At 52.4% G+C, this 13762-nt stretch overlaps 1 protein-coding gene across 1 annotated transcript in view; it reads right to left on the bottom strand.

The window, feature by feature from the left end:
- The window catches only part of WNK2 (WNK lysine deficient protein kinase 2), a 67053-nt gene that overhangs the window by 27035 nt on the left and 26256 nt on the right, over nucleotides 1-13762 (bottom strand). Inside the window, exons 5-9 of the mRNA XM_057305549.1 lie at nucleotides 5535-6338; nucleotides 5214-5283; nucleotides 3264-3325; nucleotides 2482-3170; nucleotides 262-473 (exon numbers count right to left, since the gene is read on the bottom strand). Of these exons, the coding sequence (XP_057161532.1) occupies nucleotides 262-473; nucleotides 2482-3170; nucleotides 3264-3325; nucleotides 5214-5283; nucleotides 5535-6338 (1837 nt within the window). The remainder of the gene's footprint in view (nucleotides 1-261; nucleotides 474-2481; nucleotides 3171-3263; nucleotides 3326-5213; nucleotides 5284-5534; nucleotides 6339-13762) is intronic.

Below are 13762 nucleotides of genomic sequence, written 5' to 3'. Positions count from 1 at the left end.
AGCCCCAGCCCCTGGCAGCACCCTGCAGCGAGGCAGGCGAGACCCCTGAGCCACCGCGCCCCTCGTACAGGGCAGCCCACAGGCGGCTGAGAGCTCCCAGCACGCCTGCCGCCTTATGGTAGGCCGACACTCTGGCCCCTCACACCTGCAAAGGCTTCCCAGCTCCGGTGAAAGGAGATCCGAGAAGTGCTCTTCCAGGGGCGGGCGCCGGCCTCCCGCCTGCCCAGCTCCGGCCCCACCAGCACCCAGGAGGGCACACACCTGTGCTGGAGGCCACGACCTTGAGCTGCTGCACCAACGGGCTGAGCAGCTTCCCCGCCTTCAGCTTGCTCTTGCTCTTTCTCCTGCGGCCGGCGGGAGGGGCCGTGTGGAAGAGGCCCAGGTTGGGGGGCAGCGGCTTGCCCAGGCGGCGGTACAGGGCCTCGATCTCCTGCTTTTGCTGGCTCTGCAGCTCCGAGATCTCCTTCAGGTGCCTGCAGGAGGGGAGGGAGGGCGGTGGGCATCCTGGTCATTTCCAACGCAGAGGCTGTCCAGGGCAGCCCTCGGCAGGCAGGAAGGGCGTGGGGGTGGGGTGCGCAGCCCCCGGGCCCGCAGGGCAGATGGACCGGGACCCCTCGGAGGCAGCAGGCGCACTGAAGACTTTCAGTCTTCCTCTGAACCAAGAGGGCCCCGCTGGGGGTCTCCTGCACGCACACACCCATGACACTGAAGGGCACGAGGAAGAGCCTCAGGAGATTCAGGTTCTCATGACGCTGCCACGTCAGTGGTTGGGGGCTGAGGTATGACAAGTTCACATCTATGCTCACAACACACACCCCAGTGAAGAGAGCAACCAGGACTGAGAGGCTGCCTCAGCCCCTCCGGCACAGAAGAGTCCCTTCCTCTGAGACAGAACCACAGGAGAGGCAGCACAGGTGGGGGACGTCCACGTGAGCAAGTCATCGGCCAGGGACCTGTGGTTCCGGGAGCTACCTGCCAGGCGGGCTCCGCACACAGGCACCACCACCCCCTGGACACACAGGTGTGAAGCAGCCATGAAGAGCCAGGTACAAATACTGACTGGGCGAGGGAAGTTTTTAGAACAAGCCAGAGAAGGCCCCTCCCCTGGGGACCCGCTGGCGCAGCCCACAGCCACTGTGCTCGCCTGCCCACTCGCCCGCCTCAAACCCCTGGGCGATGCCAGCCCCTCAGGTGTGTGTGAAGGGCCTGGCTGCCCTGGCCAGGGGGCTCAGCCCCTCGGCCACATCGGGGCCCATCTTCTCGCTGCTTGGTTAGGAGACGGGGGTTTCTCCTGGCTGGACTGCAAAGCAAATTCTGACTTCACCTCTTATATCTTCAATGCCTGCCAGACTTTAGGAGAATGATTCTAAACAGCAGACTGCCTACTGCATGAGATTAGCTTCTGATGTGATATTTTAAAGTGAAATTGCTGAGGGGGACGAGGGATGACGGGTCATCTGCAGCATCTGATTCAGGAGGACCTAGGGGGCCCCCACTCAGAGGCTCCTGCACCTGGGGCTGCGGCAGGTGTCTCAAAGCACCGGGCTCCTGGGGCTCTAAGAACCACAAATGCCGCCCCCCCGCCAGTGCCCACAGGGTCTGAGCAAGCAAGGCTACCTCTGTCAGGTGCCGTCAGCTCCCCCCAGTTCAGGTATAGAACCTCCCTGCTCCCTCCTAAATGCTCGCCCCTTTCCGCTGGGATCCATGCCCCTCCACCGAGCAGGAGCCGGGACTTACTATTGCTGACTTCCCCTTCCTCAGACTCCCCAAAACCCTTCCTCTGATGCAACTCTGGCACTCACCCCACCCCCACCTCCAGGCCTTGCCCCCTCAGAGCTCAGGGCAGTTCCCCCCGGCCCCTCCCTCTCCAGCCCCCCCACAACTCCCCCCTTGGCGCCCCCTTGTTCCTGTGGACCACAGGCTCCCAGGGCGACCACCACCCCCGGAAGTGAGAGTGTACAGACGAGCCCCTCCACCCCCTGACGCCCCACCAGGACATCTGTCCTTGGACCAAGCCCCTCCGTGATCGCCTCCGAGTCCAGTGGCTGCTCCGAGCGCGAGCTCGGCTGCTGGCTGCTCAGGGCACCGGGAGGAGGGGCTACAAGTGCCTGGCAAGTGCCCTGGGGCTGGTCCTGACACAGGGGCTGGGACAGGTCTGAGGGAGAGCGGGGCACAGGGCTGGAGCAGCTGGGAGGAGACGGAGGCAGGACTGGGCATGGGTGGGGTGGGGGGGAGGCAGAAGGAATGATGGCACTTCTGTGCAGTGTCCCCAACACAGAAGGGCAAGTCACACTTGCTAGGGGAGAGTGCCAGCCCACTGAGGGCCACTGCAAGAGACCAGGGACCAGTCCCACCGGTGGCAGGGCTGCTGCCTCTGCCCTGTCCCCAGCACAGGCAGCCCCAGGTGGACACGGTGGGACCCCCGGCTTCAGCTGCGGTCACTCCCCTGAGCCGCCCCCAGTGGCCGCTCTCAGTACTTACTTCTCCCGAAGACTCTGCAGCTCCTTCCTGATGTCTGCATCCTCTATCTCCGAGTCATTGTCGCTGCTGATGTAGGACGACTGGGAGTGGAAGGAGGTCACGCTGATGGTGGGCACCTTCACGCCCACCCTGCTGGGCGTCTCCGGACCGGGGGAGCCGGCCCGCGAGGACCTGTGCAGGAAGGCGGTGGCCTTCTTCACCAAGTCGCTGGCCACACTGCCGCTGCTGCTGGGCAGGGAGGCGTGCTTCTGCACAGGGGGCCTCCTGCGTGGACACTCGTCCCCGGAGTCGCTGGACACCGGCTCGCCCGCGCCAACCTCGATGGACGAGGCCGTCTGCGCCCGCCGCACAGCCAGCTTCACGTCGGGGCTGTGGGGGGCCTCCTCCAGGTACACATCCGGGGGCGCCGAGTACCGCAGGCTGTGGGGGGAGCCCAAGGTCCACTCGTCCTGTGTGCTGACCACCGAGAACCGGCCCACGGTTTTGGCTGGCGAGCTGCCTTCCCGCTGTCCTAGACACTTCTGGGGGGACTCCGAGGCCTGAGCGCCCTGCATCTGGGGGTGGCTGGCCTGGCTGTCTTCCGTCAGTGTCCCCAGGCAGCTCTGCGTGGGCTGGGCTGATTCCCCGGGGACCCCACTGCTGCGCTCTGCGGGCTCCACACGTGCAGGGAAGGCAGAAGTGGGGACATCCTTGAGAAGGTGTGGAAAGGGAAAGTTCTCACCACACACCAGCGGAGGGGAAACCCCACCGACCAGCTGGGCATCTCAGAGAACACTCCTTACCTGGGGGGCACTTGGCGCTGTGGGCAAGCCTGAGGCTGTCACTTGGCTCAAGGATGATTCTGCTGTAGGAACGTCAAAATCGTTACTCGGGCTGGTGTGGAGGACAAGGGCAGGGGTAGGCACCCTCAAGCTGCATCAGATCAGTGAGGGGGCAGGTTGCCCCCGCCCCAAGGAAGGGGGCCTGCAGTGCGTGTGCTCCGCAACCAGGAAAACTAAAAATATTCCAGGATGTCCTACCCTGTTTCCTCTTAGGAGACCTCCAATAACTCGGGGAAAGGAGGGTTCAGGCTGCCACCACTCAGGTCCCGGAGGCCCTGCTCCAGAACTTCGGGTGCACACCTGATGGCCATCACCTGTCCCACCTGTCCCTTCTAACCCCCAATAGCGTCGGCCCGCGCCCCAGGTCATCTGTACACAGCCGGCGTCTCCGCCGTGTCTCACCTGTCCTCTCTGCACCTGAAGGCCTCCCTGACATCCCTGATGATGCAAGGGTCTCAGGAGACCCAGCATCACTAGCGCCAGTCCCCGACCTGCTGCTCCCGTGTCTGGGGAAGGACCGTGTCATCTGGGGCTGTCTCTGTCTCCCCATCTACGGAGTGTAGACACGGCGTGGTATTTCTGACCCCCTTTCCCAGGACTGCCGAGTGACAGAGCGGGAGTTGCTGGTGTGTGGGAGACTGGCCTGAGCTGAGGCCCGCACATGGCAGAAGCAAGCCGCAGGCAGGTGGGGGCTGTGTGTCAGCCGGCAGCCAGACTGACGTGCTCATAGCAGGGGTGGCAGCCTCCGGCAGGGTTTGGGGGGCTGTCCCTGCAGATTCCTGGGGAGACCCAGACCCAAGTGTCACACCCCTCCCCCACAGGCAATGCCTGACGCCTGTCCTTATATCCCTGCAGCGGGGACCATCCCACCTGTCTGCGCGGCTCCAGGGACGGGGGGTTCACGGTCAACTACACCCCCTCTCTTTCTGGACAGCTCCGACCTCCAGAAATGTTTACCTTTTCAAACTAGAATCTGTTTCCTTAGAGTTGGCCCACGAGTCCGGCACTCCGGGAGGAGTGGGTTTGGGAGAGCCTACGGCACGGACATCCCCGATGCTGCAGGAGGGGCCCAGAGTGCGTGTCTCGTGCACGGAAGTCAGAAGGTGGAGCAGGCACTCCTCGTACCTTCCAGCACGTCCCTGCTTTACCACCTGACCCTCGTTTTCCCAGGGAAACAGCACACGCTACAGCTTCTGGCCCCACTGCCGCTGTCCCCCTCCCTCTACAGGGTGACACCCAAGAATGCCGCACCAGGGGTCCGACCACATCCAGCGGGCCACCCCCCTCACTCTGCAAACGGGCCTCACCTGGCGTGTACACACACCCAGGGGCCTCTTACAAGGTCAGCTGGACCCCTGTCTTGCTGATCTCCCGAGGAATTCCAGGCCAAGAAGAAACCCACACCTTAGAAGACCAGACCAGCACCCTTGGGCTGAGATCCCGCCATTCCCACAGACAGGCACCACACCTGGGGCCCTCACGGAAGCCCCGATTCGGGAACTCGGTGGCCCCAGCCTGGCCGTTCCCATGGAGCCGCTGGAAGCCCCCAGCCCTGCACTCTGCCGAAATGACCTTCAGCACCGTGTAACCTTCTCAAGGAACAGTGAGGCTAGGGGACACCTGCCAGAGCGCTTTGAGAGCACGGCAGCCCTGGTCGCACCCTGACACCCAGCGCCCCAGACTTTCACCCATTGCCACGGACAAGCTTCTCGCCTTGGGGCATGAGCACGTTACGGTCGTGGGAACACAGTGGGCTTTAACTAAGACCTCGTGAGGGCTCCTGCTGCGTCTGCGTCCCCACCCAAGGTGCTACGGGGTTGAAGGGGGGAGGTGCAGCATGTTCCGGAGCAAGGGAGGCTGGTGGCGCCTCGTGAGCACTGGGGTTCTGACGGCTGACCTGGGGCTCATTACCTGTCATTGGCGAGGACCCAGCCTGCTCCAGCGCAGCCCCCGGCCCAGGAGCCGCTTCGGACCTTCCCAGCTGGAGGAAGAAACAGAAAGAGCCATGAGCCTCGCCTGCTGACCTCTGTAGCTAACCGGTGGGTCTCCTCCCCGGGCCGCCCCAAGCAGAGCCCATCCAGGCCAGCTCCCGACCCTGCACACACGCCCCACTTCCCCAAATGAGCCAGTCTGGCAACGCACATGGGGTGGGCCTCTGCGAACGAGACAGGGCCAAGAGAGGCAGCTCTGCGTGCCTAGGGAGCCCACCACCCTGGTGGGGCCAGGACTCACCACAGGCTGGGGCTCCAGGGTCAAGTCTCTGTCCCCCGCCTCCACGGGGGTCCCAGCTGAGGCTGAGGAGGTGGGCATGTGCTCCTGGTACAGCAGAGTTCGGAGCTTCTCATCCAGGCTCTTGATGGTGCTGTCCACAAAGCCCACCCTGGGGGGTGGCCCTTCCCCATCTGACTCCAAGGCTGAGGGCGGCTGGGGGGGCACGGTGGGCCCCAGTGGGGGGCTGGGGAGCTGGGGGGTGGCCAAGCTGATGGCTCCTACTGCAGGGGGGAGCGGGGGTAGGGGCTGGCCCAGGGCAGGCTGAGGGGTTCCACTGGGGGCACCGGGTGCAGGTGCCGGAGCCCGCAAGGGCTCGCCCTGGGCAGTGGCCTCCCTGGCTGAGGCGGGCTCTCCCAAGCCTGTGGGGTAACGGGGGGCCTCCAGAGGTGGGGCACAAGGCCCTCCGCCCGCACCCAGAGGCTGTGCCGCAAGCTGGCCATCTTGAGTCTCTGCCAGTGGCTGGGGGGTCTCGCGCTCACTGGCCATCCCCTGAGAGGTCCCCGGGCCCCCCGTCTGCACAGCAGCCCCCACGGCTGGCTCTGGCTTGGGGCTGGCAGCAGGTGCAGCCATGTCCTGGGGCAGAGCAGTCACAGGAGGGGAGGGTGGCACCAACAGGGCTGGGGCACCACCAGGGGTGTCCCTGGGGCCTGCTTGGCTCAGAGGCTGCAGACTGGCTGGGAAGCCGGAGTTTTCCTTTAAGGACAGCTGGTCTTTACGGGGTGCTGTATCTAGAAGAAACAGGAGAAACACCTCTGTACCAGCCTTCTGCGGTCGTATTTACCCGGCGCGTCTCTGGCCAGAAAGAAGCCTTCCGGGACCTGGAGGCCCCGCACACTGGCCTTCCGTCCTTCTCCGATGCACCAACTTCGCACACGGGCTGGTCCCCGCCTGAGACGCCATCCAAGGTCCTGCAGCAGCCTGGCTCCTCTGCACACCTCCGTCCTGGCACTGTCCCCTCAGCGCACAGGCACGCCCACCCCCTTCCCTCAGCACTTAGCTGTCAGGCGTAAGCCCCCTGTGCGAGCCCCCACCTGCTAGGGGAGCTGCACGAAACACGGCTCTGCTCTCCTTCCACTGGCCCATCCCACGGGCGTCATCAAACCAACTTAAAAAAGCAAAGTGTCTACACAGTGAGGCCCGCACACTCCCCTGCCCCAGGGTGAGCTAGAACTTCCCACAAACAGGCGTCGACCAGGTCAGAAGCACGCAACACCAGCGTCCTGCTAGGGGCTGGGAAGGGATCCTCGGGGAGGAACCCCGGGAACCAGGCGACAGAACACTGCTCAGCGGCCTCCCGCCCAGGACCTCCCCGAGCCTGGGAACGTCCAGAGGACGCAGGATGTCCTGTTTCCTGAACTGATTGTCCTTTGAACCTACTTTACTTAAAGCTCCGTAAAACAAAAATGAAAAGCTTACAAAGATCAAGCGGGGAGGGAGAGCGCCAGGACCCCGTGCCCCTGGACTCCCATCCCTGAGCAGGTCACAAAGCCCCACATCTGGTTTTCTTTACGGCATCGCCGTGTAAACATGTGCTCTAAACACCGTAGCTCGGTTCTGCCTAATTCTGATACCGTGTCAGCGAGCTCATGTTTATTCTCGCCTGTCTGGCTTCTCTCACCATCGTATCCAGGAGATGCACTCACGTGCGCGTCTGCATAGTTTCACTCGCCGATGCTCCCATGACTTGAGCCATCGGCGTGCTGGTGTGCACCGCTTGCTGCCGGTCCGGGACATGCGTGACACGCATGCGAGTGCCCGTGCACGTCTGCTGGGCATGCACCCCAGACGGGGCTGCAGCCTTCGGGAGAGGGTGCCCGTGCCCCTCCAGGGCAGCCTCCGTGCCCCCGCCTTCCCCACGCCGTCCTGGGGAGTGACAGGACCTGATGTGATTGTTTGTTTCTCTGTGGCGGGAACACACGACATGAGACCAGCGCTCTTCGCGGAATGTTCAGTGCATAGTACGGTACTGGCGTCTGCGGGCTTGGCACCGTGCAGCCAGTCTCGACAGCTCAAGTGTCCTGCACAACTGAACTTTATCCCTTAAACTGCAACCCCCGCCCCCCGGCCTTCCACTCGGCTTCCGAGAGTTCCAGGGCTCCTGGGGGCCTTCGTCAGCAGCAGCACCCCTGTGCAGGGCTTGTCTTTTTGTGACTGACTGATCTCACTCAGCATCAGGTCACATCACTCAGCAGGATTTTCTTTTTCAAAGATAAATACTACGTCCTTGTAAGCAGATGCCACGTCTCGCTGTCCACCGTGGAACACAGGCTGTCTGCATATCTCAGCTGTTGTGAACAGTGCTGCACGGAACGCGGGGTGCAGATAGCGCTGAGATACCGATTTCACGTCCTGCGGACATGTACCCAGAAGGATGACAGGACCTTTTTAACTTTCTGAGGAACGTCCTGTTCTCCGGAGCGGCAGCACCAGTTTGCGTTCCCACCAGCAGCGCACAAGGGCTCCCCCTTCTCCACACCCTCGCCAGGACTTATCTTGGTTTTGTGTTTTATGAGCCATCCTGACGGGTGCGCAAGGATCTCTGCTTTTTGTTTGCGTCTCCCTGGGAACAAATTAAACCGAGCACCTCTTGGGTTTATCTGGATACCTGCTTTCACGCCACACCTGCCCACATCCCTTGCCTGTGTTTCTGTAGAGGTGTCATTCTTTCCTTTTCGACTGACGGGAGTTCTATACGTGTGCCGCATGAGAACATTTCGGTGCTCACACGTATCGTAAATATCTTCTCTCACGCTGCAGTTCGCCTCTTTGCTCAACGAGTAGTCTTTTAGCGAACGGACTTACTAATTTTAGTAGGATCAAATTTAACCAACTTTTAGCCAGTCTTTCCTGTAGCACTTTTTATGAAGATGTTCTCCTGTGTCACTTTTACATTGAGATCCACAATCCGCTTGTAATGAGTTTTAGAGGATGAGGTTAGAAGCAAGGATTATTCTCCCACTGTGGAGAGCCCATTGTCCCGACTCTTTTTGTTTTAAAGATTTTGAGAGAGAGACCGAGCATGAGCAGGGGGAGGGGCAGAGGGAGAGAATCACTTCCTTCCTCTACAGAGTATCTTGGTTTTTCCTGGCCTTTGCGTTTTCACAAATACTATATAATCAGCTTGTCAATGCCCATAGAATACTGTTACAATTTTAACTGGGACCACACTGAATCTATAAATCCACTTGGGGAGAAGTAATGTGTTTACAAAATTGAGTCTTCCAATCCATGAACATGGTATATATCTTTCCATTCATTTCTCTTTAAGTTTCTCTCAATGTTTAAAGGTTTGGAGTATATAGGACTTATTTTTTGTGAGGTCCATCTCTATTTGATGTTTGGTATCATTATGTTAGTCCAAGTGGAATTTTTCTAAATTTCATTTTCTAACTATTGCTGGTATAGAAAAATAACTTTTAATTAGCTAACTCACTAATCTCACTTAATTTTAATAATTTGTAAGTTTTAATTTCCACATATGTGCCATACACTTTGTCAACAAATAATTTTCTTCCTTTCAAATCCTGATAGATTTTTAAAATAATAATTATTCAAGTGCCATTAAACAGAGGTAAAAAAATATATTATTACCACAAATATTATTATACAATAATTTCCACCTCAAAATGGGAAAAGTTTTAGCAAACATATTCCCTGGAAAGTTATAATTTGGCCCCAAACAATAATTTTATAGCAAGGGCTTCTTCATATAATTATATTGTTCTGTTCAAATGCTTAATAAAAAGTAATAATGTTAAAGAAACATCACCTTTTATGAAACACCAATATTGAATTACACTGAGAAATCAGAATAATCATTCAGCTCTGAGCATCTATTATGGAAGCCTACCTTAAATCAGTACCAACTCAAACAAGCCAAAATTTACTTTGGAAAACCTTGTTTTGAGACGAATGAATTTTCTTCAAATGAAAAATGAAGCTACTGTACCATTACCATAACACTTCCAAAAATATTTACAAAAAGGGGACAGGGAACTGGCTCTTCAACTTGCCTGCAGATTGAACTCACTTGGAGGAGCAAAAGACGACGACACTGGGTCCCATCTGCAGAAATTCAGATTTTACCATATGAAGCATGCTTCTTCAATCCTGCTGCTTTTCTATTATTTCTTTTTCCCCTTCTCCTCTTCCTCAACCTCACTCCGTGCTGCTTCTTTTCCTTCCTGATGTCTTACCCCCACATTTCACTAAGACCTCCAGTAGGATACTGTTAAGTAAGTGGTGATAATTGGTATTCTGTTGTTCTCCATTTCAAAAAGAAAGCATTCAACACATCAGTATTAGAAATACTTCTGTTACTTTCTAAATAGATATTCTTTGTCAAATTAAACTAATTCACTTTTAACCTATCTTCCTATTATTCAAAGGCATTAATAGACTTTGACTTTGAATCTTATGAAATGCTTTCTTCCATCTATTGAGATGATCACATGCTTCTCCTTTAATCTGTGCCTCTGGCAGCCACCATTCCCCTCTCTGGCTCTAGGAACTCCCTCCCCCCCCCCCCGACATCATAGAGTATTTGTCTTTCTCCCTCTGGCTTATTTCACTTAGCATGAAGACCTCCATGTTCATTCATGTTGTCACAAAAGGCAAGATCTCCTCGTTTTTATGGCTGAATAGTATTCCACTGTATATATTTATTTTCTTTATTCGTTCAAGTGTTAACACGTAGCTTGTTTCCATATCTTGGCTATTGTGAATAATGTTGCAAGGAACATGGGGGTACAGATATCTCCTCAAAATAGTGACTTCATTTCTTCAGATCTATACCCAGAAGTGGGACTGCAGGATCATATGGCAGTTCTATTTTTAATTTACTGAGTAACCTCCACACAATTTTCTATAATGACTTTACCAGTATGTATTCCCACTAGTACACAAGGTCTCCCCTTCTCCCCACGTCCTTGCCAACAATTGTTATCTACTGTCTTTTGAAAATAGCCATCCTGACAGGTTTGAGGCAATATCTCATTATGGTTTTGATTTGCATTTCCCTGATGATTAGTGATGCTAAGCACCTTTTCATGTATCTGTTGGCAATTTACATGACTTCCTTGGAAGTGTATCTATTCAGATTCTTTACCTATTTTAAATTGGATTATTTGAGGGGTCTTTGATTTGTTTTTGCTATTGAGTTGTGTGAGGTCCTTACGTACTTTGGATATTAGCCCCTTATCAGATATGATTTGCAAATATTTTCTTATTCTATAGGATGCCTTCTCACTTTATTTCTTTTGCTGTGCAAAAGCTTTTTAGTTTGATGTAATCCCAGTTCTAATTTTTGCTTTTGTTGCTTGTGTTTTTAGTGTCATATTCATTGTCGAGTTCTTTCCCGTTTTCTTCTAGTAGTTTTATGATACCAGGTCTTTAATCCATTTTGAGTTGATTTCTGTAAGTGGTGTAAGATGAGGGTCCAATTTCATTTTTCTACATGTAGATATCCAGGTTTCCCAGAACTATTTATTGAAAGACCATCCTTTTCTCCATTGTGTGTACTCGGCACCCTTGTCATAGATTAGTTGACCGTACATGCATCTGACTCTGATTTTTCTGAAGATTTTTTTTTATTTGAGAGAGTGAGAAAGCATGAGCCGGGGGCGGGGGGGGGGGGTGGCAAGCAGACTCCCCACTGAGCAGGGAGCCCAATGTGGGGCTCAATCCCTAGACCCTGGGATCATGACCTAAGCCAAAGGCAGATGCTTAACCGACTGAGCCACCCAGGCGCCCCAGGAGTCTGACTCTTGATTTCAGCTCAGCTGTGGTCTCAGGGTCGTGGAATCAAGCCCTGTTTTGGGCTCCCTGCACTCAGTGCGGAGGCTGCTTCAGATTCTCTCTCTCTCTCCCCTTCCAAATTGTGCTCTCCCTTCTCTCGAAATAGATAAATAAGATCTTTTAAAAATGGTTGGAAGAATTCACCAGTGGTCTGGACTTTTATTTGTTGGGAGATTTCTGATTACTGATTTAATCTCCTTATAGATCTATTCAGATTTTCTACTTTTTCATGATTCAATCTTCATAGGCTGTGTGAGTCTAGAAATGTATCCATTCTTCCTAGGTTATACAATATGTTAGCCTAACTGTACATGGTAGTTTCTCATGATTCTTTTATTACTACGGTTGTCACATCTCCTCTTTCAGTTCTGATTTTGAGTCCTTTTTTCTTAGTCTAGCTAAAAGCATGTCAATTTTGTTTACCTTTTCAAAAAAGCTTGCTCTTCATTTATAATTTGTATTGTTTTTCTGGCCCATTTATTTCTGCACTTATCTTTGTGTTTCCTTCCTTCTGCTAACTTTGGGCTTAGTTTGCTTTTCTTTTTCTAGTTCTTAGAGGCGTGAAGTTAGGTTGTTTCTTGTTTCTTAATGTAGACTTTTATTGCTATAAACTTTCCTCTTAAAACTGCTTTTGCCACATATCATAAGTTTTGGTATTTTCATTTGTCTCAAGGTATTTTATTATTTCCCTTTTGATTTCTTCTTTGACCCACTGGTTATTCAGAAGTATGTTGTTTAGTTTCCATGTATTTGTGCATTTTTCTGCTTCCCTCCTGTCACTGATTTCTAGCTTCATACCATATAGTCAAAAAAGACAACAATGTGATTTCAATCCTTTTAAATTTGTTAAGACCAGTTTCAGGATCTAATGAATGATCTATCCTGGAGAATTTTCCATGTTTGTTAAGAAGAATGTGAAAGTCCGCTACTGTTGGAAGGGAAGGGGGTATTCTGTACATGCCTGTTAGGTCCGTTTATTCTAAAATGGCATCCCAGTCAGTATTTCCTTACTGACTTTCTGTCTGATCTATCCATTGTTGAAAGTGAGGTATTTAAGTCTATACTGTCTATGTGTTTTGATTGGTGAACTTAATCCATTTACATATACAGTAATTATTGATAAGTAAGGACTTACTATTGCCATCTTATTGTTTTCTGGCTGTTTTATAGTTCCTTTATTCTTCCTCTCTTACTGTCTTCCTTTATGATTTGATGATTTTTTGTGGTGGCGTGCTTGGTTTCCTTTCTCTTTATTTTGTATATTAGAGCTAGTTGTGACAACTACGAGCCTTTCGTTACAATTACAGTTATTACCGTCCGTTCTAAGCTGATCGCTTCATTGCATACTGAGACTACACTTACACTTCCGCAAACACGTTATGTTTTGATAACACAGTGTACATCTTTTTTATATTTTGTTTCCGTTAAATTATAACTATAGTTATTTTTAATACTTTTGTCTTTTAATATTTATACTAGATTTAAGTGATTCACAACCATCATATTCTGAATGACTGTTACTTTTACCAGTAAGTTTTATACATCCATGTGTTTTCATGTTACTAATTAGCATCCTTTCACTTCAGCTTGAAGAACTCTCTTTAGCATTTCTTGTAAGGCAGGTATAATGGTGCTGAACTCCCTCAGCTCTTGTCTGAGAAAGTCTTTATTTCTCCTTCATTCCTGAATGACAGCTTTACCAGTATTCTTAGCTGTCAGTTTTTACTTTCAGCACTTCAAATATATCCTTCCATCCTTTCCTGGCCTACAAGGTTTCTGCTGTGAAGTCTGCTGAAAGCCTTGTGGGTATTCACTTGTTTGAAATGAAGTGGGTTTTTCTTCTCTATGTCTTGCTGCTTTCAAAATTATCTCTGTCTTGATTTTTGATAGTTTAATGTGTCTGGGTGAAATCTTCTTTGGGTTGAATCTGTTTGGGGTTCTGTGAGATTCATGTGCCTGGATGTACATATCTCTTCCTAGATTTGGGAATTTCTTAAATAAGCTTTCTGCCCTTTCTTTCACTCTTCTTCTGGGACTCCCACGATGCAAATATTAGTTGCTTATGGTGCCCCATAATTCACGTAGGCTTTCTTCACTTTTTTCATTGTTTTTTCCTTTTTCTCCTATGACTATGTAATTTCAAATGACCTGTTTAATGTTCACAAATTCTTTCTTCCGTTTGATCAAGTCTGACGTTCACGCTGAATGTTGCAGTTTTTCATGTCATTCATTGTATTCTTCGGCTCCAATATTTGGCTCGTGATTTCTGTTTCTCTGCTGAACTTTTCATTTTCCTCACATACTTTTTTCCAGATTTTGTTGAGTTGTCTACATGTATTCTGTTAACCTTAAAAATAAAACTGTCAGTTATTTTACCAGCAAAAATGGGTTTC

The sequence above is a fragment of the Ursus arctos genome, unplaced genomic scaffold (assembly GCF_023065955.2).
Source record: "Ursus arctos isolate Adak ecotype North America unplaced genomic scaffold, UrsArc2.0 scaffold_33, whole genome shotgun sequence".
NCBI classification, from domain to species: Eukaryota; Metazoa; Chordata; class Mammalia; order Carnivora; family Ursidae; genus Ursus; species Ursus arctos.
The sequence above is the reverse complement of the archived record's forward strand: the minus strand, read 5'-3'. Positions and strand labels throughout refer to the sequence as shown.